We start from the raw sequence: 25,154 nt of genomic DNA on the forward strand, positions 1-25,154 counted from the left end.
GGGGGTTGTAGTCCTCAGAAGACATGTCTGCAATTTTAGCAAAAAAAATCTGCCATTTAATTAGATCTCAAACTGATTAATTAAAATAATGTATTACTCCACCACCTGCATGACATCATTAACCAACGGGGTTGAACGACAAATTTGCGACAATATGGTTTCAGGAAACAGTCGATTTCTTCAACGATGCATCGTACTATACTAGTAAAGCACCCCAGACCAGCCATTCTCTGCCTGTGAATTATTTTGCATGCTCAGCTTTGCAAGAATTGGGTTGGTGGACATATGTCGCTTACAGTGCCTTTAAAAACACACAAATGACAGCATTACAAAAATATCACAGCAAGTTGCATGAGATAAGCAAAACTAAATATTTTCAAAACTGACTAGTCGATGGGTTGCCTGAGCAACTAGTCGACTAATCAAAGCATTAAGAACGCCTGAAGACAACATCTAAAGCTAGTTGCATTTAAGAAAAACATTTGTTGCATTTCGTAAAACAATATATTCTGTTCAAAATGAAGACACAAATTTGGATACTTTCTGCTTCTTAAATGTTACAACAAATGACCTTGGGTGAAATTGGTTAAAAGTGACATTAGTTCTGAGAAAAGCTCTTGCATCATTTGTCATTTTAATTGTGGCTTGGCTTAAAGTGTGTAAATATATTTGCACACACAGGGAAAGAGGGTGACTAGTCAATTAGAAAAGAGAACGCAGTTAACTAGTATTAGTACAGTACTAGTACTGTGATTATATCTGCTGGTTTAAACATACTAAACTCTCAATTATCAGATGTAGATGTGGAGTAACACGATCAGCTAAAGAACTCTTCAAAAGGCCATCAAAGCAATCGCACAGCTGAATGTTTCTGAATGAGTGCTTTTCATTAGACCACTGCCACTGGTCAGAAACCAATCCAGTGCATGTTGGTACCTTGAGTGTAGATATCAAAGCATTTTCTTTTTTATGTGCCTGGGTCTGATTCATCCTGCCCTAATGTGAGTCAAAGTGTGTGCATGTTTATGTAAAAATGGTTGGGCCTGATCATCAGAATTTCAGGATATGAGAACAGGATACTGTGATGGATACTAACTCATCACGATCAAAACACATTTCTCTTCGTCAGATAAAGGTGTTAAAAGTCTTACTGTGAATGCAAAAAACTTACTGTGAATCACAGTAAAAAAAAAATTATAAAAAAAAGTCTTACTGAATCCAACAATCAACCATTGTCTAATGTTATCAGATCCAAAAAAAAGACCCAAAGAAGATATAGCATTCATTGCATAATTTTACATATTTCATAGTGAAACAAAATATTCAATATAAGATAAAATAATGATCTTGATTTTTCCCAACATGATTTTATCCATCATGATAATAATTTGATGAAATGTGGGTGTTCTATTTATATTTTTTGTGGAGGGCGGGGGAATAACATGCACTGACGAACTGTACACAATAAGATCAGGAAAAAATTTTAAAGAGAGAGTTGACCCAGAAATGACATTTCTGTCATCATTTACTCACCCTCAAGTGATTGATGAAAGAATTTTCATTTTTGGGTGATCCTTTTAAGGAGGTAAAAATTACCAATTTTGACTTGAAATGCCACAGGTCCAGTCTGAAACCAAAGCAGGCCTACAGTTCAACACTTAGATCTATAATCAGCATTGAGTAAATCCAAACTTTGATTCATTTACCAATTTTACAGTCAAAATAACTGTGTATTTATTGTGCATAATTGCATTTCATAAAGCTGCAGTAATGCCTCATAATTCCAAGGTCTGCTTGTACCTTGCTTAAAGGTTAAGCAAAGCTTAGCTAGTTCACCCAAAAATGGGTTTAATCTATTTAGTGCAGCATTATAAAGGAGTGATTCGATTGGCTACAACAGTGTGAGAGTAATTTCATTGGCCATCTTTTATAAGAAGAGGATTAGGAAGAAAACAAATGAAAGAGAAGAAATTTTACCAACAACCTGGATGCAATGCTAATGGTGAAAACGACAGAAATCTAGTTAATGATATTCTGCAATGGAAAACCACATAGCAGAAGATCATCAATGGTCTTATGATATTCAATGGACCTTAAAAGGCTAGATTTTCAATCTATGTCAAACAAGACACTTCTTTTTGTTAATAATCTCATAAATCCAACGCTACAAACATTTGTGCCAAAGATGATGAACTTGTATATTCAAGTATCAACAAGACTTGTCTTGCATAACAGGCAGTTGCAAACAGGAATATCAGAAAATAATTGGCTGCTAGCTAAAACTATATGCTTAAGCAGACTATAATGTCAGTTTAAAAGGCCAAAATAAGACATCTAACTAACCACACAACACAGTTCAGATGCTTCAAGGGTCAAAGTTTTGCTCTCAGCCTAATCGTTGAAGACATCAATGGGAACCATGCTGTCAAGCATATGACCAGCAAACAGAAAAGCTTTAAGGAATCTTAACAAATACAATGACATCCATATTTTCCTTACACTGGAAATGTTGTGCTCATAAATGACAACAATGCACAGAATGGTCTTGACACACTCACATACGCACTCATATAACTTACCTGACTCAGCCATCTACGCAGAGAAGGCATGTCCAAACCTGATCGTCACTTTCCTGTGTTCTCCCTCATCCCTCCATCTCAGCTAGATCTCTTTTCCTCACTTTCCTGCGTCTGCACCTTTACTTTTCTGTACCTTCAAATGCTAAGTGCAAGTCCCTCAAAGCTTTCTCTGTTCTCTTTTATGTCCCTCCCTCTCTTAGCTGCTCCTCTGTTTTATTGGGACCTAGGGCTGACTCTGGGTCCGCCTCCCATGCTGATTCAGAACAATGTGGTTCAGTCAGAGCACCGCACCATGACATCTTTCTAGGAAGATCACCTTCAGAAACACAGCAAAGTTACAATCTTTCATAGCCTCCTCCTCCCTTCACTTCTCTCTCTGGGATGGCTTTATCTCTGGTAACAGTGTTTGATTGTGTGGAGGTTTGCTTACATTTTCAAGATACAAGCCTGCCAAAACACTGGCAATGTGTTCGTGGGTGAATCTCACGAAAACATGTCTAGGTCAAATAAACAAAATAAACTGGGGAAAAAAAAAATCAGTTAAGATTATTTTTGCATTGTGACATTTTTTTATGCAACAAATACTATGAGATTTTCAAAACAGTTAAAGGTGCAGTGTGTAGTATTTAGGAGAATCTATTGACAGAAATGCCCAATAATATACATTGTTGTGTATAAAGACCTTACATAATGAACCGTTATGTTTTTATTACCTTAGAACGAGCCATTTCTATCTACATATACCGCGGGTCCCCTTACAGTGAAGTCGCCATTTTGAGCCGCCATGTTTCTACAGTAGCCCTAAACGGACAAACTTCTATACAGAGCGCTAGTCACTCTCTGCAGTCTCAGGCAACAACATCTTTGCGCTGTGTCGGCCACCGTAGCTTCTCTATATGCTTTGAAAGGGAGGTAGGCGGTTGCAATTTGCCGCTAAAATTCTCATTACTGTAATGCATGCATCAGAATACTTTTCAGTTTTTTTGCAATTCCCATTATTATTATCGATTAGATTATCACTACTGTAATACAGTAATGAACATTTAATCAAAATATAATTTCTCAAGACATGAAATGATGTGAAATGCACCTTTTCAAAGTTGGCCACCTTTCATCTGTACATTCACTGTTTAATGCAGTAGCTATATATGACATCTGACACCTCCAAACTTAAATATGTTACTGCTTGTTCGGCATCCCTCTCTGTCGGGAACAACCAGCCATGGTTTTCTGTGGCCAAGAACACTTAAGACAGACAAACACATGGTCTGTTCTTACTTAGTAACACACACACTCACTCACACAGAGGAAGTCAGGAGGGCTGGAACACTGAGTAATCCAAAAATAAAGAGAAGTCAGTGCCCTTTCAGCTTGGCATGAACACAGAAGAGCAGAAAAACCCCTAACAAACAGCTCCTGTCCCTCGCTGGAAGAGTGAAAGTGGCGAGCAGCTTTGGTGAAGCTCAGGTCATTATCAGCACAGAAAGCCAAGCACCAAGATCTGGACTCAACTTAAACCAGACAAAGTGAATTACTGAGGTTGAACTGCTTTGGGTATTTTAACTAAATATACCTAGACAGTCAAGTTGATGAACAACTTGGGTGAGTCACAAACAGCGTAAATGTAAAAAATAGCTCGTCTCAGCACTTTGATGCAGCACCAAACCCATTAACATCTAAACAAGTGAGGGGGAGAGAGAGAGAGAGAGAGAGAGAGAGAGAGAGAGAGAGAGAGAGAGAGAGAGAGAGAGAGAGAGAGAGAGAGAGAGAGAGAGAGAGAGAGAGAGAGAGAGAGAGAGAGAGAGAGAGAGAGAGAGAGAGAGAGAGAGAGAGAGAGAGAGAGAGAGAGAGAGAGAGAGAGAGAGAGAGAGAGAGAGAGAGAGAGAGAGAGAGAGAGATAGACAGAACACAAGGGAGTCTGGGAAATGCCACACAGCTCCAATCCGGGGAAAAAAAACAGCTTTGACTTTATCCAGACACACACATACACCTATAGACACACAATGCTGAAAAACTTCTGGAAAACAGGGACAAACAATCCAGACAAATGTCAAAGATAATGTACTTTAACATTCTTTTAAATCACTGTGACATTTTACAAATATTTACATGAATGTATCTGTCATTTTCCACTGTGTTATAGACTTTTAAAACAACTGTGATAACACAAAAGGATTTTCAGCACACATTACTCCACAGTGACAGCGCACACCCACTCACAAGACCACAATCTCAAAGTTCAGGTTTTTGAGGTCAAGTCACAGGAAAAGAGGGGAAATACTAGACGATGAGGTAATCTAATCGCCACAATCCAACTAAAAACAGCATAATTAGTCATATGATAATGAGATAAAATGCAAGGAGCTGCCTATATCCAGATAGTTGCCTGACAAGCAGTGTCAGCAATGTCCTGTCGTGCTAAATGCTATATTAATTTATTAAGTATTTTAAACAGCATTATTGTATAATTATTATACATGCATTATTATGACCTCAAATTATTATTAATTTATACAAATATTTTAAAATAAATAACATTTATCAAAATAACGATTTAATAAACACTTTGAATAAAATAATGACAGATTAATAGTTTAACAGTCCAAAAGTTTGATTCTTTTGTGTGAATAATTTAATAAAACATTTATTTTATTTGCTGAATATATTTTAATAAAACAAAATAATAATACATTTTAATAATTAGAATAGTTCCATTAAAACCCACGGCCCTAGAGATGATAAGAAGGGAAATGGACGGATGGATGGAGTTAAAACCTGGACTAGACTATTTATGAAGTGATTCATAACTCCGATTCAACCATTAATATTACTGCTTTCTTGCTGCATTTAAATGAAAATGAATACATTTTTGGCAACAATTTTATTTGCTCGCATATTGCACAACACTACATGTTCAAGTTCAGTGTTAAAGTATCTCATAAAGTACGAATACAGACAAATAGGTTACGGAACTCTTTGAAAGGAGGGACCACTGGTCACATGAGGTGGAACTGAGTGCAGGACATGTGACACACACCTAAAAATGAGGTGGTTTCATTTAGGCTACTACTGAAGAATTAGTTGCAGCACAAAAACACATAAGAAATCCTAATGAAACTGAACTACACTGAGCACAACACATCTAACAAGTTAAAAGAGCCGGACAATCAGATGAACACAACAAAACACGCAACACATTATGATGGGCTGGGAGAAAAATGACAAATTATACTCATTTCCCTCATTCATTCATGAACAAAAACAGCTTTAAAGTCTATGTAAATGATTGACATTTCTCATACACACTTCCCCATTTTGCTCTTGATATTCCTTCTCACAATGCATATGACACACCATCAATATTACTCCACAATGCCTCAAGTGTCTAGGAACACACTGCTTGAATGAGAACACTTACTGAACTGAACAAACTGCACCACCCTTTTATTCTCAACAGGAACTGTATCTCACTTTGAATCATTTTTCAGCATGTTTGATAGAATATGTTCAATTTAGTACAATAAAAAAAAAGCATTTTAACAAATCCCTTTTCCAAATAGAGATAAATGACTGTATTACAGCTAACTTACTGTTGACTGACCTAGCCTATCAAATAACCGACATCTAACGTTACGGTCTTTATTTACCTGGATTTAGACCAGTAGCCTATGTAACGTTAGACCATTTTAATCGTTACAACTACCTTTTAATACAATATTTGAACTATTATTTTATCAACAGACTGGCAGATAGACTACCCGTCTCAAAACATAGCGACCTGCCTCCCTAGACAACATCGTGAACATCACTGGCGCGTTATGAACATTTGAATCAATGCCCAAAAATGCTGTCTAGATAGGCAGCTCGGTAGGTTTTGAAACACAGCCATTAAAACAACTTTACAAAGAAAAACTTTATTATCTAGATGTACTGCTTTACATAACGCGTTATTCACTCTTCACGAGAGAGAAAACTATATAATTGAATTAAATAACAAGGGAATACATGTTGTTGCAATGGGCTAATGCTCACAAAAATCTCTCATTAGTGGCTAACCGACAAGCTAAGTATGCTAACACACATGCACTTTTCAACTAAACAAATTCCAAACAAACTTTATAAAGATACTCACTGTCTCCTGCTCGCTTTTCACATCCCTCCGCAGTAAATGAAAGATGTGAAAGCGCGCTTTCATCGCTTCAGCCATCCAGATCTCATGGAGAAAGTGAAACTAGTGGGAGATTGTAGAGTGACCGTTTGAGCGGCGCTCAGTGGGATGTGACGGGAACATTGAAACATTCACGATGATGAGAGAAAATTACACTGAAGCAGCAGATCATATCACAGCCAAGGGAATACAAACGCTTGTCATTAAACTGTCTTTTGTTTAGTGGAAAATGTTCAATTATAAGCTTTTTTTTTCTTCATTTAGATCCCATGGGATGGGAGATGAAACTAGGCCTAGTTGCAATATAAATACAACCTAATTTAGTTTATTTTACTTAACTTATTTATAAATAATACTGAAATAATTATTTACTCTCCATGTATAAGAGATTTCCAATATTCAGGATTTGACCACCACCTGGTGGCAGATAGGATTTACAGTCACTATATATAAACTGACATATTTTTCTATTTAATAAAATACATTTAATCACAAATTATAACACTGTATAATCTGACAGACAGTAGAGTATTTTTCTCCTATTTAGTAAAATATTTTTCATCACAAATTTATATACCTAGTGACTTGTGTAACCCGAAGGTTGCGGGTTTGAGTCTCATGTCCTGCAGGAATTGTCAGTGGGGGAGTGAATAACTAGCGCACTCCAAACAAGCGCAACTGCTTCCCGGGCGCCGCAGCAATATGGCTGCCACACGGTTCTGGGTGTGTGTTCACGGTGTGTCTGTGTGTGTTCACTACTGTGTGTGTGCACTTGGATGGGTCACCACTTCACTTTCACTTATAACTATATACACCGATCAGGGATCAAGCATAACATTATTACATTAATACCTTCCTAGTGTTGGTCCCCCTTTTGCTGCCAAAATAGCCCTGACCCGTGGAGGCATGGACTCCACTAGACCCCTGAAGGTGTGCTGTGGTATCTGGCACCAAGATGTTAGCAGAAGATCTTTTAAGTACTGTAAGTTGAGGGGTCTCCATGGATCGGACTTGTTTGTTCAGCACATCCCACAGATGCTCGATTGGATTGAGATCTGGGGAATTTGGAGGCCAAGTCAACACCTCAAACTCGTTGTGCTCCTCAAACCATTCCTGAACCATTTTTGCTTTGCGGCAGGGCTCATTATCCTGCTGAAAGAGGCCACAGCCACCAGGGAATACCGTTTCCATGAAAGGGTGTGCATGGTCTGCAGCACTGCTTAGGTATGTGTCAAAGTAACATCCACATGGATGGCAGGACCCAAGGTTTCCCAGCAGAACATTGCCCAAAGCATCACACTGCCTCTGCCAGCTTGCCTTCTTTCCATGCACTCTAAAAAAAAAAGGTTCTATATGGCACCAAAAATGGTTCTTGGCTCGTAATCATAGGGGAACCTTTTTAAGTGCTATATAGCACCGCTAACTAAGGTGCTATATAGCACCGCTACCATGTACAGAACATGTTAAGATATGGTGCTATATAGCACCAAAAGTGGTTCTTCTATGATTACGACGAAGAACCATTTTTGGTGCCATATAGAACCTTTTTTTTTTAGAGTGTAGTGCATCCTGGCGCCATGTGTTCCCCAGGTAAGCGACACACACGCACCCATCCACGTGATGTAAAAGAAAACGTGATTCATCAGACCCGGACACCTTCTTCCATTGCTCTGTGGTTCAATTCTGATGCTCATGTGCCCACTGTTGGCGCAGCATGGGGACCCTGACTGGTCTGCAGCTATGCAGCCCCATACACAACAAACTGCGATGCACTGTGTATTCTGACACCTTTCTATCAGAACCAGCATTAACTTCTTGAGCAATTTGAGTTACAGTAGCTCGTCTGTTTGATCGGACCGCACGGGCCAGCCTCGCCACTGTTTCTTCCTTGGACCACTTTTAATAGAGACCGACCATTACAGACTGGGAACACCCAAGCTGCAGTTTTGGAGATTCTCTGACCCACTCGTCTAGTCATCTTAATTTTGCCCTTGTCTAACTCACTCAAATCCTTACACTTGTCCATTTTTCCTGCTTCTAGCACATCAACTTTGAGGACAAAATGTTCACATACTGCCTAATATATCCCACCCACTAACAGGTGCAATGACGAAGAGATAATCAGTGTTATTTACTTCACTTATAATGGTCATAATGTTATGCCTGATCGGTGTATAGGCTATTAAATATACATTTTTGAATATCTTAGTATTTAACGTCATTTGCTTTAATGACAGGAGCTAACACTCGTGTTATCCAATATAATTTGAGAATGGTCCAAAGATCATCTTGTGCTTCAATATAAAAAAACAATTCATAGTTTTCATGTGATGTCACACGCTTATAGGAAGGAATGAATAGGCCTATTAGGGGTGTGCGATATTGACAAAAAAGGATATCTCAAAATTTTCTGGGATTTTCTCGATAATGATAATTAGACAATATTCTGATGAGTGTGTTATTGTGCTGGTATACCTTGGCAGGTGTAGGACTGCCGTGGTCAGCTGGCTCCTAAAGTTTATGATATTCTTCATATTCTGTGTGGTGGTCAGTTCACAGCAGTGACAGAAATCATCTTTTTTACCTTTTTAAAAAAAATTAACCTAATTATATGCATGCATCATCTTTTGTGTCAATTTTATAAATGTAATAAAAATGTATTATAATAATAAGACACAATTATTATTACAAATAGCAATCAAATTAGATAAGTATCAACAAATTTCATCTTTGCAGTGTAGAGGAAATACAGAAGCTGCATCTGAAGTGGCATTTAGATAATTTAAACAGACAGTCTTAGATCATTTAAGACTCTTTAATGCAGCTCAGAGGCGACAAATTAATAACCTGTAGTTATGCATAAATTATGTTTTGATGTTTAAAACATAAAATGTTGAATATTGATATTTGAAATTATTTAAAACATGAAGATACTTTAACTGTGAAATTAAAACCGCCAGTAGGTGGCAGCAAGACTCTCTTAAAGCTACACTGTGTAACTTTTTTAGTTTATTCTTAGCTAAAAACACTTAGGTCTTTCAAAAATATATGTGCTCATTAATGTATATTTACTTCTTTCAAGTAATAAAGTATTCTCGTAAGTTTATAATATGCCATTTAAAATACATACGGGTGAGGGGTTCGAATGCAGGTCGCCATGTTGCCCCTCCATCTTGAAAGAACATTAGCCAAAGAGGGACATACCCGTAAATTCAAGCTTCGCCTTTCGCGTTTTAACACTCGATGGCACTGTACAAAATTCCCTGCCTCGCGCATGTGCGCGTGAACTTGTTCAGACTTGTCTGGTGCATGCGCAGAGAGTTTTCATCTCAGCAGCTCCAGTAACAGAGTTATACAGAGTTTTCCTGGCTTGTTTATTCCTCAAAAGTCTGTTTTTCCTTGTGTGGTATTTCTGTGCGTTAATAACTCCGTAAGTAATAATAGTTATTGTCATTGTAGATGTGTTTCAGAGTGTGTCATCGCGTAATTCAGTTGATGTCACCTCAGAAGTATTTTTGTGTCAACATACAATAGCGTAATGCTCACCTATTTGAATAATCATTCAGTTATTTTGTTATCAACAATGTTTATTCGTTTATAGAAAATATTTGCTTGTAATGTATGTTGATGGAAATATGTATCAGGTCTGATCGGCATATTAACAATTGTTATACAGAGCGCACTGCAGTGCTAAAGCTGCGCACACACTTTTGTAACCGGACACCGCTTGTTAGCAGCAGCAGCGGCAGCTCCTCCTTTTAATGCAGCTGCATTTAGCGCCTATATATGGTACAATAAGCTCCGGTTTACGGTTACATTATACAAATGTAACTTATAAGTATAGTTATACAGTTCTTAACTGTGTATCTTCTGTCATGTCATTATCATGTGTATTTACCATCCTTATTTGTTCTCTCACAGAAACCACATTTATGTACATATCCACGCAAACCTGTTTATGCCTTGCAATTGGATGACTGAATAAACATTACTATCATCAAAGTTCACTCTGGATTAGCTGCAGTTCTTTCTAGCCGAATAATTAGGCCAGTTGAGTTCCAACCATCCCACTGCGCACAGAATATCCCACAGGCACCGTGTCGAATGTGGACGAGGTCGAACTGGAAGCCATGTTAATCTTGGACTAAATCGGCCACCGTAGGAGTTAAAACGAAATCGGAATTGAGAGGAACAGAAACTAAAATTCACTGGATGGTCATATACCTTTTCACCGCTAGATGGGGGAAAATATCACACAGTGTAGCTTTAATGAGTGAGTCATTGAGATTCAACCGATTCATTCAAACGGCTGATTCATTCAAGGAACGAAACATTTAGGCTGCGTCCGAAAACCTAGGCAGCTGACTCGTTGCCTCGCTGCCTTATCAGACAATGGCTTGTAAGGCAGCGTTTGTGCATGAAGGCACCTCACAAAACTAATTTCAGACAGACTTCTTAGACAGTGTAACCGTTTAATGATCTACATCAAAATAGAGAGAGCTTTGGTGAGAACTAAACAAATATTTAATTACTACATTAGTAATTTCTTGCTAGAAATGACATCAGAAGTAGAAAATGTTGGTAAAAAAACTTACATTTACACACAAACTGCCAGCAAACGCAACTTTCGACCGCCATTTTTTTTCAGTTCTACTGTCACTGAATGGAACGCACAGGATTGTGGGATATCAAAGGCAGCGAAGGATACAAATATGCTGCCTTCAAAAATTGATCAGATGAAGGTATCTCAGGAGACAGGAAGTGAAGCTAACATTAGATTCGGATGTGCCTTGGTGCCTTCCTGCCTTGAAATGTGTCCTCGTTTCGGACACAGCCTTGATATTAATCAAGCTCGTATTAAAAACTGAAGCCAAAATGTCTCGATCACCCCCAGGTGGTTGGTCCCAGTATAGCTCATAACCCTCGCCCCTCCGTGTAATGGACGGCGAGACAAACTAATCAATCAAATTACACTTCATATAATTTTTTCCCCAAAGTTGGTTTCTGTCATTTTAGGCAGTTTTTAAAAAAGGTTTGGTTTTAGTTAGTTATTTGATGCTATAAAAACAGGGGGTGTGACGTCATGATTGACAGCTGAGATTGACCGCTTCTCTGAGTGAAGTTGTCACTGAGGCACCAACTGACTTTTTTTCGGGATTTTCGGGAAGAGATTGGAGCTTTAGCTTTAATTTCTACATTTCCATAACTGTTTATTTCACACGACATAATGAATTGTTCTGCATTTGCGAGAGTGTGGGCGGGCTTTTGATATCACGGCTCTTCTTCCTGCTCTCTACTGCACATACTCTGGTCCCGAGGTCACTACTGTCCCAAATCTGCGCAAGATGTCAGCGCCATATTCGGACCTCCGGCGGCTTCACTTTTCTTCAGCGGAAGAGGATGAAGTCACGCCGTCCATATTTTTTACGGTCTAGGGTCTTAATCTATCTTAGTCATTGAATCATTGATTCAGCTGATTCGTTCAAAGTGCTGATTCATTCAGCAAACAGATGTTTACACAGATTAAATGAATTTACATTGACATATCATAAACTTACACAAGTCCTCGGTTCACCCGTGCTCATATTATCAGCACAGCATCAGTTGTCCGAGAGAAACAGTTCGGTTCAGACGTGCTGTCACGCATGCTCACTTTGCACAGTCTCTCAGCTCATCGGTTCTCAGTTTCAAACGTGTTCGAAAGAACGAACATGTCCGAAATAAATGGTTCTCAATTCTGTATTGGTGATCCGAGAACCACTGCAACCCGTTCCTGACTCGAGAACCGCTGTATCAGTGTGTGCTGAGCTGAGAACTGCTGCAAGCTGAATATGTAGTCTATATCAAAACTACTGTTTGGATTATTACATTTTAAGATTTATATCAACTTATTTAGAAATTAAATAAGCTGTTCCTGAAAATATCATGCATTATTGATAAAACAAATAAATGTTTAGTTTGACCGTTTTACAATCCATTAATTGTGTTTCCAAACTTTAAAATAATACAATGATAAGACAGCAATTATGTGATGAACATGTTTCAAACATGATTAATTTTATACACTTGAAACCTGCATTTTGTTCCTATGAACAAATGACACGCATTTTCAACTCATCGGTTCTCAGTATCGAACGTGTTCGAAAGAAACGGTTCTTGATTCTGTTCTGGTGATCCGAAAACCGCTGTACATTCGGTAGTACACGCATGCTCAGCTCATCGGCTCATCGGATCATCGGTTCTCAGTATCGAACGTGTCTGAAAGAAACTGTTTGTTCGGATTCGAGTACTGTTAACTCGAGAACCGTACGTTCGGTAGTACACACGCATGCTCAGTATCTGCTGCTCGTGAGTTCTCATCAGTTCTCTCAGCACAACATGTCTCAGTTCAGTGAACTGTTGGAGTTACTAATAACATATACTTCAGGATATTAGTTTATTTGTAGTCGGAGGGACTGTCACTCATGTCAGAAAGTGAGAAACTTTAGTAACTTGTGGATCAGCGCTGACTCGAGATGTGAACCGTTTAGAACAATTCAGTCTGATTTGGTGAACTGGTTCGACCGGTTCACTAAATAGAACCGGTTCAAAAGAACGATTCATTCACAAACCGGACATCACTAATCTCCAAAGCCACGCCTCCTTCAAAACACGTGTAATGAATTCCACTGATGGCAAGTTTGAAGGTGAACAGATGCAAAATAAACAAAGACTTGACTTGATTTGACCAAAGAACTCACCTTGTACGCATCTCTCTATACATATAATTAATTCAAATAAATCCTTTAATTCATTCATTCAAATAAATGTAATCTTACGCACTACTTTATCTCTGTGTCTGATTCAAAGCGTGCAGAATGCTAGATCTAACGAGCTGTAATTGACGAAAATAGCCGTCAGTTTTACCCTTCCGGTCAAATATTGCGCTGAAAACATCAACAACAGCTTTAAGTTGTCAATGCCGGCAAATTACCATGGTATAAGCAGGATTATCCATGGCTAGCTGTGCATTAAACGATTTTAATGCACTTCGCTAAGGCCTCCACGTTGTGCATTAAAATAGTTTAAAGCTCAGCTAGCCGTTGATTATCCTTTACATATAAATACATTTAGACCACTTAATTTAGTGATTGCTATCAGGATGTAAAGAGACTTTCAACCAGCATAACAGAAAATGTTTCTGGAACAAAGCGTACATACCCATAGCGTACATACCCATCTGGAACAAACCCATAGCTACAATGTGACTTTCACAGACTTCCACAGCTTAAGTGTGACTTTTCACAGCTGTCACCATAATATTACAGAGACATAATGAACAACAAGAAAAGACACAAAGGAATTTGCTATATGCTAAGCAGTTGAGCTTAAGCACAGCCAGGGTCTCACATGAAATGGAATCATGTTAGCTTAAATATGCTGGTGAAAAGCTAAAATGAAAGCTGATAGAAAACATGTCTTAATAATTTATGGTTGAAGAGGTCATTACGTTGTTGTTTTTCAGTTTAAAAAAAGAACATGGAGCGTGTGAAGTTGAGAGAACATCACTATGATCTGAATCTCAGTCATTCAGACATGCACACACACTGATTATGGGGAGTGGAAGCACATGAGTGACAGGTGGTCAGAAGACAGTAACATGAACACCTGTCTATCTCTCTTTCTATCTCACTGTCTGTTTATCACATCAATAAACAGTCACAGCGAGTCCGTAGCCACATTGCGGTTGGCTGGCTCACTGACACAGGAAATGGTTACTATGACAACTTAGATCTGCATCCTGCCTAAATGCAGGTTGATGAAGGAAGCTTCACAATCTATATCTGACACATCATCACAAAGAGCTAATATTCAAAAACAATCAGTCTATTGTAATAAACCACCATGGTTTACCTCTACAATACAGACACCTATTGTACTTGTATTTCACTAAACTGTTTTGATTTGTTCTGGGTTTTAGTTTTATTACAGACAGCTGAATGAATCTGTGCTACTGACCATACCTTATGTGAATTTGCCATAGGTGTGATGTCAAAAGATGAAATTAAAAGATGTCAAAATCAGTCTCTCTCTCGTAAACCCACATACATACACATAAACCGCTTTTTATAACTTTTATGGCAGTGGATAGCCACATGTGCTAACTTTTATGTGAAGAGGAAAGTATTTTATCTGTCTTCTATTTCCTTATAACCCTTATGAAATTTGTTTCTTTTCATTTACCTTCATTTACCTCGTGCTTGTTAAGGCGAGAATCACAATTAGTATTGCTCATAATTTGGGTTAATGTTAAACCTCAGCTTAAACCTAAACTTTGGTGAGTGATCCAATTGAGAACGTATGAGCCATCTCATTTTTAAGACTTAAAAGGACATAAAAGCCTGTTGGGGAAAAAAAAATGTGTTTGTCCATAAAATAGAATTCAACAGATCAAAATGTTATTTAATTCCAACGTTCTTCAAGATAACTTATTTTGTGTTCCACAGAAAATAGAAATTCCTATAGGTTTGAAACCACATGATGGCTGAATTTTTGGGTGGACTATTCCTTTAAGATTGGGTGGGCTAATAAGAAGCCACCTAAAAAACCATAAAACACCTTACCAACTGCATATCAACAGCATGGCATCACCAGGGGTCCGTTCTTTGTACGTCGCTAACTCAGCTGGATTTGATTGTTGGCGATTTGGCATGATCCTGGATTGTTTGGTTCTTCGACGCTCATCCTGGACCTGGTGTAATAGCAACAGGTCCGTAAGCTTAAAGGGATAGTTCACCCAAAAATGAAAATTCTGTAATTTACTCACCCTCAAGTTGTTCCAAACCTGTATGAGTTTCTTTGTTCTGCTTAACACAAAAGAAGATAGAGTGAAACATTTTTGTAACCAAGCAGACAGAGCAACCATTGACTACCATAGTAGGGAAAAAATACTATGGGAGTCAATGGTTTCTCTCTGCTTTGTTACAAACATTCTTCTAAATATCGTCTTTTCTGTTCAGCAGAACAAAGAAACTCGTACAGGTTTGGAACAACTTGAGGGTGAGTAAATGATGACAGAATTAAAATTTTTGGGTGAACTATCCCTTTAAACCTGCTCGGGAGCAGCTTATTTCATGTAAACAGGATTAGATTGCATCTTGAGGTGATACTTAAAATCTGTCCCAGGCACTGCTACTTTATTACAAAAGTCAATTACTGAACCAGGGGCAATAATCATTTAAAATAATAATAATAATAATAATAATAATAATAATAATAATAATAATAATAATAATAATAATAATATAAAAATGTATTTGAAAATAATATTATTATGTTGTGTATAATACTATAGACAAAGTCACTTGATTGGGAGATTTATTTTTGAAGGAATAATTACTTTATAATGTTATTGTCTTACACACATGCTGTACAGTTACTCTGAGCCGTGCATTCATTTGAACAGTGATGGATATTATGGGAGTGGCTTGATGTGGCGCAGGAGACGCAGATAACTTGATCTTGACCCTTAAGAAACTTTAATTAATGCTGTCACGTAACAAATCTGCTTCAAATTTAATAAAAAATGAAATTAATTGCTAATTACAACATTGAAATAAAAATGTAAAGGGTGTACAAATAGTATAAAATCGTGAATATAAATAATTTGGAATAATGTTTAAAAAAAAAAAACATTTATCATTTATCTACTATAACTTTTATGTTGGTTTGGTCATTTGGCTGTTTCCTTATAAAGGTCCAGAAATTCGTGGAGTTTTTTTGTGTAATTTGTCAAGTTTTTTTAAATTAGGCATGATGTCATTACATTGCTGTCTTGACGCCAGCCAATCGCTGCATTACTGATCGTGGTTTCGAGTATCGATGCATTTGCCCTCGTCAGGCAACGCAAGAAAGCGCAGTAATCTTAGATAACTTAATCCAGATATTTTAATCCAATCCGCAAATTCGTTTGAAGGACCAAATTAGCCAGAGATCAGTTATCATGATTATAAGATCTGGGATCTGTCAAATCATCTCAGATGTATTAAGTGAGGTACGAAGAACAGACCCCTGAAATACTCTAGCACTGTTGTGGAATGTTATGCATGGGCAAGACTATGGTAAATTGGTTGTCCTCTCTGATTGTCATTGTGTGGTTATGGTACTGTATCTTATTCACACAAAACTCAAACTTGCACAAATGCTCACACCCATTAGGAGGGAGGGTTGACATTTAAACATCTGAGCTTTCCCTCATCAAAAGAGATTCACTTCAAAGCCATGTGTGAGAATGAATAACACCTAGGCAAAACCTCTAACAGTCCTAAGAGCCACAAATGCAACAATGTCAAAACTATCAACACTAATGTATTGTCATAATTCACACAGAATTGTGTGGCACTCCTTGAAGTCCATTCCATTTCAAATCAACTTTTAAATTCATAATAATCAGTCCATTCCCCGGTTTCACAGACAAGGCTTAAGAGACTCCCAGACTAAAATGCATGTTTGAGCTGTTTTAACTGAAAACAACTTGTACTGACACATCTTAAAATATGTCAGTGCCATTGTTTTGTCTCAAGATGCACACCAGTAATGTTTTTTTCTAAGGCATGTATATGAAAGCTACTTAAATGCCCCAATTGAACTAAACTCTAATCCTGGCTTAGTCTAAACCCTGAAACCGGGCCTACATTAATGAATTAATCCAGAGTTCAAGCTAATCCAAAAATGTCCCCTTACCTTCAGCTGGTCCTCGCAGCGGAATACATAGCAGGCTGCTTTCTTCTCTTCTCTGAGCAGACAGCCAAAATAGCTGGGCTCCTGGCTGTTGTGAATGAGTTTGGTGATGCGATGTGGCCTGTGATCAAACAGAACCATATGTTGCAATGGGTCCCATGGCTTCCCTGGTCCTGCTGTGTCCAGAATGCAGCACACTGAATTGGCAGAAATCTGCAGTACCACAGACTGATCTCGAACCTTGGACAATCAGAGAGAACAAAAAAAATGCTATGGTGCTACCATGCTATTCTTCTATGTATGTACATGAATACTCTTATATAAAATATGAATACTGTGCCATAGTATTCATCTAAATAATAATAAATAAATAACTTTTTTGTGCCCCTGATTGGACCAATCACACCGTCTTCAATAATTATATTCTACTGTGCAATAAGGATGTCATATATGTTATACACTACTGAATTTTGGGGTCAGTAAGACTTCTTTTTTTTAAAAGAAATTAATATTTTTATTCAGCAAGGGTGCATTAAATTGTGACAGTTAATCTACATATGTAATGTTATAAAAATTATTTCAAATACATGCTGTTCTTTTGACCTTTCTATTCATCAAATAATCCTGAACAAAAAACATATCATGGTTTACATAAAAAAAAAATAAACAGCACAACTGTTTTCAACATTATAATAATAAATGTTTCTTGAGCACCAAATTAGCATATTAAAATGATTTCTGAAGAATTATGTGAAACTGAAGAATAAATTAATTACATTAATTAGGAATAAATTGCATTTTAAAATATACTAAAATATAAATAAATAGTTATTTTAACCCCTTCATACCTGATTTTTTTCCCACTGAAAAAAAAGCTCTTCTCCAATATACATAGTTCTGTCACGAAACTGTACATGGACTGTACATGGCACAGGCTGATGGTTCTAACACAAGCTGATGATAATTACAGCTGTCACGGTTTGAGTTTGTTTAGTCTAGTTTAGAGTTTGTTTTTGATCTGTTTTTCTGTTCATGGGTCCGTTCTTTGTACCTCGCTTATTACATCCGAGATGATTTGACAGATCCCAGATCCCAGATCTTTTAATCGTGATAACTGATCTCTGGCTAATTTGGTTCTTCAAAGTAATTTGCGGATTGGATTAAAATATCTGGATTAAGTTATCTAAGATTACTGCGCCACTCCCATAATATCCATCACTGTTAAAATAAATGCGCGCCTAAGATTAACTGTACAGCATGTGTGTAATATACAATTATTAAGTAATTATTCCATCACAAATAAATCTTTCAATCAAGTGGCTGTGTCTATAGTATTATACACAACAACATTAAATATTTTTTTATACATATTTAATGTTGTTATCAAATACATTTTATATATTATTATTATTATTTAAAATTATTATTGCACCTGGTTCAGCAATGAACTCTTGTAATAAAGTAGCAGTGGCTGGGACACCTCAAGATGCAATCTAATCCTGTTTACATGAAATAAGCCTGCTTGCGAGCAGGTTTAAGCTTAAGGACCTGTTGCTATTACAGCAAGTCCAAAATGCGCTTCGAAGAACCAAACAATCCAAGATCATGCCAAATCGTCAACAATCAAATCCAGCTAACTGAGTTAGCGACGTACGAAGAAAGGACCCCATGTCTGTACTTCTAGTCTTGTTTTGCTGTCAGTGTGTTTATTGGTGCTGTCATCCTCAGTTTCCCCTGCACCGTTTGTCTCCATGGTTTCTGATTGATTGTTAGTTCAGTTCAGGTGTGTCTTGTTAATTTTCTGCTCAGTCCTATCGTTGCACTATGTTGGTTGTTATGTTCCCGTTTAGAAGTATCGTGTGTATTTTATTCGATTTTTTGTTTGTTTAATAAAAGACTCCTGCACTTGGATCCTGCTTCCTCACATGCTGCAACCATCCTTGTAACAACAGCATTAACTACTTGGCTGATTGGTCCAAGTTGCACCTGTAGCCAATAAGCTTGTTGCACAACACATTAAATGTCTGGTTACATTATAATAGTTTGCAGCGCGCTTCAGAGTTCCTCTAAAACCCTCCACCATCCCCAGCTCCACCTGTATAGATCTGCTATGGGTAATTTATTGATATATGCTATTTGTGCAGCAGCACTATGTCTCACTCGCAGTAACGTATCAGCGTATGTATTCATACATAAGAAACTACCGACAGTAGTTTGAACAGTAGTGTATGTATACAATACATTTACAACCCAAATCAGAAAAAGTTGGGACAGTATGGAAAACGCAAATAAATAAAAAAAGAAGTGATTTCAAAATTTACTTTGACTTGTATTTCATTGCAGACAATATGAACACAAAATATTTCATGTTTTGTCTGGTCAACTTCATGTCATTTGTAAATATGCATCCTTTCCTGTCATTCAGACCTGCAACACATTTCAAAAAAAGTTGGGACAGGAGCAATTTAGGGCTAGTAATGAGGTAAAATGGTTAAATAATGATGTGATTTGAAACAGGTGATGTCAACAGGTGATTGTAATTATGATTTGGTACAAAAGCAGCATCCAAGAAAGGTCTAATCCTTTAGGAGCAAAGATGGGCCTAGGATCGCCAACAAATACGTGAGAAAATTATTGAAATGTTTAAAAACAATGTTCCTCAAAGAAAGATAGGAAGAGATTTGGATATTTCACATTCAACAGTGCATAACATAATTGAAAGATTCAAGGAATCTGGAGGAATTTCAGTGAGTAAAGGACAAGGGCGCAAGCCTAAGCTGAACAACCGTGATCTCTGATCCCTCAGGCGGCACTGCATCAAGAATCGTCATTCATCTATAAGCGATATCACCACATGGGCTCAGGACTACTTTGGCAAACCTTTGTCAAGTACCACAATACGTAGTTACATCCACAAATGTCAGTTAAAACTGTACTGTGCCAAAAGGAAGCCCTATGTTAACAGTGTCCAGAAGCGCCGTCGACTTCTCTGGGCTCGGAGGCATTTGGGGTATTTTTTGGGAGGAATGGACGCTGTGTGCTCCGGACCAAAGAAGAAAAGGATCATCCAGACTGTTACCAGCAACAAGTCCAAAAGCCAGGGTCTGTCATGGTATGGGGTTGTGTCAGTGCCCTTGGCAAAGGTAACTTGCACTTCTGTGAAGGCACCATTAATGCTGAAAAGTACATAGAGATTTTGGAGCATAATATGCTGCCTTCAAGAAGACATCTTTTCCAGGGACGTCCATGCATATTTCAACAAGACAATGCAAAACCACATTCTGCACACATTACAAAGTCCTGGCTGCGGAGGAAGAGGGTACGGGTACTTGACTGGCCTGCCTGCAATCCCGACCTGTCTCCAATAGAGATTGTGTGGCGCATTTTGAAGCGCAAAATGCGACAACGAAGACCCCGTACTGTTGCCCACCTTAAGACTTGTTTGCAGGAAGAATGGGACAAAATTACACCTGAAACACTTCATCAGTTGGTGTCTTCAGTCCCTAAACGTCTTTTAAGTGTTGTGAAAAGGAATGGCAACATTCCAAAGTGGTAAATGCTTAGCTGTCCCAACTTTTTTTTTAATGTGTTGCAGGTCTGAATGACAGGAAAGGATGCATATTTACAAATGACATGAAGTTGACCAGACAAAACATGAAATATTTTTTGTTCATATTGTCTGCAATGAAATACAAGTCAAAGTCAATTTAGAAATCACTTCTTTTTTGTTTTGTTTTGTGTTTTCCATACTGTCCCAACTTTTTCTGATTTGGGGTAGTACAATTAGGCTTTACATTGCTGGGTTTTTTTTTGTTTTTTTTCAACATGTATTACATCCAATCATGGGCGTCGGAACCATTGTATGTGGGTGGGACAAGACCCACCCATTGTTTAAGACCGATGATATTGGACCCACTCACTTTTATCGTCTCTAATTGAGCACATGTCTGTTTACCCACCCCTGATAAACACGGATTAAACAAGTTAGACGCTTTATTGTCACTTTTCTAATATTTTCTTCATTTTTATTGAAAATAAATGCCTTTTCCGATCTGATATGTGATGGGAAAAGGGAGTAGAGCGAGTTCGGCAAAAGGCGGATTTGAACCTCGGGTCGATTTGCGTCAAAACTTGATGCTATGCATCTTACCCCTACACTATTATTGCTGCAAAAGAATCTGTTTTCCGCAATTTTGTCTGCCCCAACCAGACGTCTAGTAAACAAAGTGTTATATTTGTACTTAATGTAAATGGCATCTACTCCAGTAAAACGTTTTCTTTAAGAGGACCCACCCACATTTATTTTGCTTCCGACGCCCATGCATCCAATTACTATCAAATAAACTGACCTCTGGAGAGTAAGTGCCATTAAATTCATGGTTTCCGTTCTTCTCCCTCAACCGGGGCCTCCGTATCTCAGCCACCACCCAGGGGAGCATGGTCATGGTGGTCTGTGGATGGATCGCCAAACATCCAACCAGAGTTAGCCTGTACCTAATCTCTTCTTCCCCTTCCTCCTTCTTCTTCTTCTTATCTTCTGATACAGGAAGTGTTTGTGTAAGGGCACAAAGAGGATGATCTTTGATTGGGTCATCTCTGGGTTTGACCTCGAAACAAATGCCCTCCATGGAGTCCATGCTCCTAATCAAAAAAATGAGGAACTAGATGTAACCTTATCAAAAACATAAAAAACACCAACATAAATGAAGCAGGTGGTTCTGTGGAAAGATATATAATAATTTCATAATAGTATTTTACTAACCAATATTGTATCTACAAGTTTTATTAATGCTTATTTTTGCTCTTTAAATTTGCATTAGATAAGGCACCAAATGATAGTCAAAAATAAATAAACAAACATGATCACCGAAAAAAGGCCAGGAAGGCAATTATTATTATTTTTTTGTATTTTTATATACTATTATTATTTATTAAACATTAAATACTTATAATATATAAATATTTTAAATTGGCCTTTTTATATTTTCAGGTTGTGGCAATTTTCAATTAAATTCTCATTTATTTGTATAGCACTTTTCACAAAACATATCGTTACAGCTTTACATAAAATGCATGTGTCTGCATTACAATTTAGAGTGATTTGTTATCAGAGGAGACTGTGTCCAAGTTATGGATTTCAGAAAAGTACATATACAAATCACATAGTTAGCTAACAATATATTAATAAACAATGTAATAATTTAAGGCAGAAACAATGGGCTCATTGAAGTAAAGAATACATGTTGTTATCAATGATTAGGGTATACAGAAAAATGTATTTAGCATTGGTGCATATTGGTTCAGAGCGGCATCATCTGAAGTCCTCGCAGCAGTTGGAGTAAATTTTGTTGTGTGCTTTTGTTATTTTTAGCTTTTATTGTTTTTATTGTGATTTTGTATTATTTTAAAACGTTAACTTAAACTGATTTCTTATAGTTGCCAAGGAAACAAGGAAAGTTTTTTATTTTATTTTAAGTTATTCATCTAATTTTTTTATGTTTTATTTCAGCTTTATTTCAATTGTTTTTGTTGTTGTTGACAACGCTGGCTAAACCCTAAAATGTGCTTTGTGGTAACAATTAAATTAACTGGTTTAATAAAGTCTAGAATATTATTTCATTTAACCTATAATCATTTGACTGCGTTATGTTACATTAACATAAAAATGTTACACCAACAAAATGTTTTTACAGTGTGTCAACACCATTCAGAATAGACTTTGTAGTGATAACTACAAAAACGAACCTCATACTCTACAAATAGAAGTTCATGTATCGGTCACATTGTAGCCTACAGTGCCTTCCACTAATATTGGAACCCTTGGTAAATATGAGCAAAGGCGGCTGTGAAAATAAATCTGCGTTGTTTATCCTTTTGATCTTTCATTCAAAAAATTCTAACCTTTTATTGAAGTAACACAATTGAAAGTGTGTGTAGGGGGGGGGGGGTGATTTATTTCATTATTTCATTCATTATGAAATAAATGTTTTTTCTCTAGTTCACGTTGGCCACAATTATTGGTACCCAATTATTGCAATATCCTTTTCCCGAGTTTTCTTCTTTAATGCCTGATGAGTTTGGAGAACACCTGACAAGAGACCAGAGACTGCTCCTCCATACAAAATCCTTCAGATTCCCAGCTCCATGTTGTTGCTTCTTCTCTTCAATTCACCCCACTCATTTTCTGTAGGGTTCAGGTCAGGGAACTGGCCATGGCCATGGCAGAAGCTGCATTTTGTGCTCAGTGACACATTTTTGTGTTGATTTAGATGTTTGTCCTGATGGAAGATTATCTGTTGGTATTTACCAGAATCCAATGTATCTGAACAAGATGTCCAGCACCTCCACCAAAAAAAAAGGCCAACAAATCCAGCAGTACATTTAACTGTGGGCATGGGGTACTTTTTATCCCTGTTTGCAACAAACGCTTTTGAGGGGTTTGCTGCCAAAAAGCTCTTTTGTTTTTTTTGTTTCGTCTGACCACAGAACCAGGTCCCTTTTGAAGTTCCAGTCGTGTCTGAACAGTTTGTTTTTGGATGAGCAAGGAGGACTTTTCTTGAAACCCTCCCAAATAACTTGTGGTGAGGTGCTGTTTGATCATTTTTTTAGGCTTTCTAGCCCCAACACTGCAAAAATAAATGTTTACTGCTTGTTCAAATTGCTTAAAGGTCCCGTTTTTTCCTGTTTTTTTTAAGCTTTGATTGTGTTTATAGTGTGCAATATAACATGTGTTCATGTTTCGCGTGTAAAAAAACACAGTATTTTTCACACAATTTACTTATCTGTATACCACTGTCTTCACTGTCCTAAAAACGGCTTGAAAGATTTCCTTGTTCTATGAAGTCCCTCCTTCAGAAACACGTAACGAGTTCTGATTGTGCCAGCGGTTCCCGTGTTGTGATTCGACAGCAGCTTAGCGCACGTTGCCCGGAAAGGTCATGCCTCTTACCATAACGGGGAGATGCATGTGCTCAAAGTACAGCGTCCCTGGCCAAAGAAAGGTGATTTGACTCCGGGATGAAAATAACATTGTCTCGACGACATGGCGACAAACGCAACCGAACGCAACACTTCCTCTTCTCCACGTGGGAGAGCAACAAGACCACGCCCCTTTTTTTGTGTATTCTTGTGGGCGGAGGTTACTCAACAAACTGTTCTACTAACGTCATTAAAGCAGGATGTACCAGGATGTAGTCCAAACCGGCCGTTCGCTGTAGGCAGTGCTGACCTGGACTACACACATCCAGACACAGGTGAAAAAAGCCAGGCAAAGACTGTACCACCTGCGCCAGCTGAGGAAATTCAGGGTTTCACCAGCCATCCTGAAAACTTTCTATCGAGGGGCGATAGAAAGTGTCCTGACTCAGTGCATCACAGCGTGGTACGGGAACAGCACCAGTCACGACTGCAAAGCCCTGCAAAGAGTGGTGCGCTTATCCGAGCGCATCTCAGGCTCAGCTCTCCCGTCTCTGCAGGACATCTACACCAAACGCTGCAGAGGTAGAGCTACTAAAATCATCAGAGACATTAATCACCCTGCAAACTCTCACTTCACCCTGCTGCCATCTGGTAAGCGCTTCCGTAGCCTGATGGCAAAGACTGAAAGACTCAGGAGGAGTTTCTTCCCCCAGGCCATCAGACTCCTGAACTCAGTCACGTGACTTCACTTCACCCCGCACACGCATAAA

General features: G+C 37.9%; 1 protein-coding gene across 10 annotated transcripts in view; it reads right to left on the bottom strand.

Moving 5' to 3' along the window:
• Positions 1-25,154, bottom strand: part of tbc1d1 (TBC1 (tre-2/USP6, BUB2, cdc16) domain family, member 1) — an 87,321-nt gene that overhangs the window by 58,252 nt on the left and 3,915 nt on the right. For 4 of the 10 annotated variants that reach the window (XM_079813604.1, XM_079813601.1, XM_079813605.1 and 1 more), the window contains exons 2-3: positions 21,816-22,107; positions 17,470-17,706 (exon numbers count right to left, since the gene is read on the bottom strand). In XM_079813604.1, the coding sequence (XP_079669730.1) occupies positions 17,470-17,706; positions 21,816-22,103 (525 nt within the window). In that variant the 5' untranslated portion in view covers positions 22,104-22,107. Of the gene's footprint in view, positions 1-2,579; positions 2,908-6,711; positions 6,905-15,350; positions 15,458-17,469; positions 17,707-21,815; positions 22,108-25,154 lie in introns of those variants that run through there. The other 6 variants (XM_079813606.1, XM_079813609.1, XM_079813610.1 and 3 more) reach the window with 6 other exon arrangements.

The sequence above is a fragment of the Gobio gobio genome (genome assembly GCF_949357685.1).
Source record: "Gobio gobio genome assembly, chromosome: 3".
NCBI lineage: Eukaryota > Metazoa > Chordata > Actinopteri > Cypriniformes > Gobionidae > Gobio > Gobio gobio.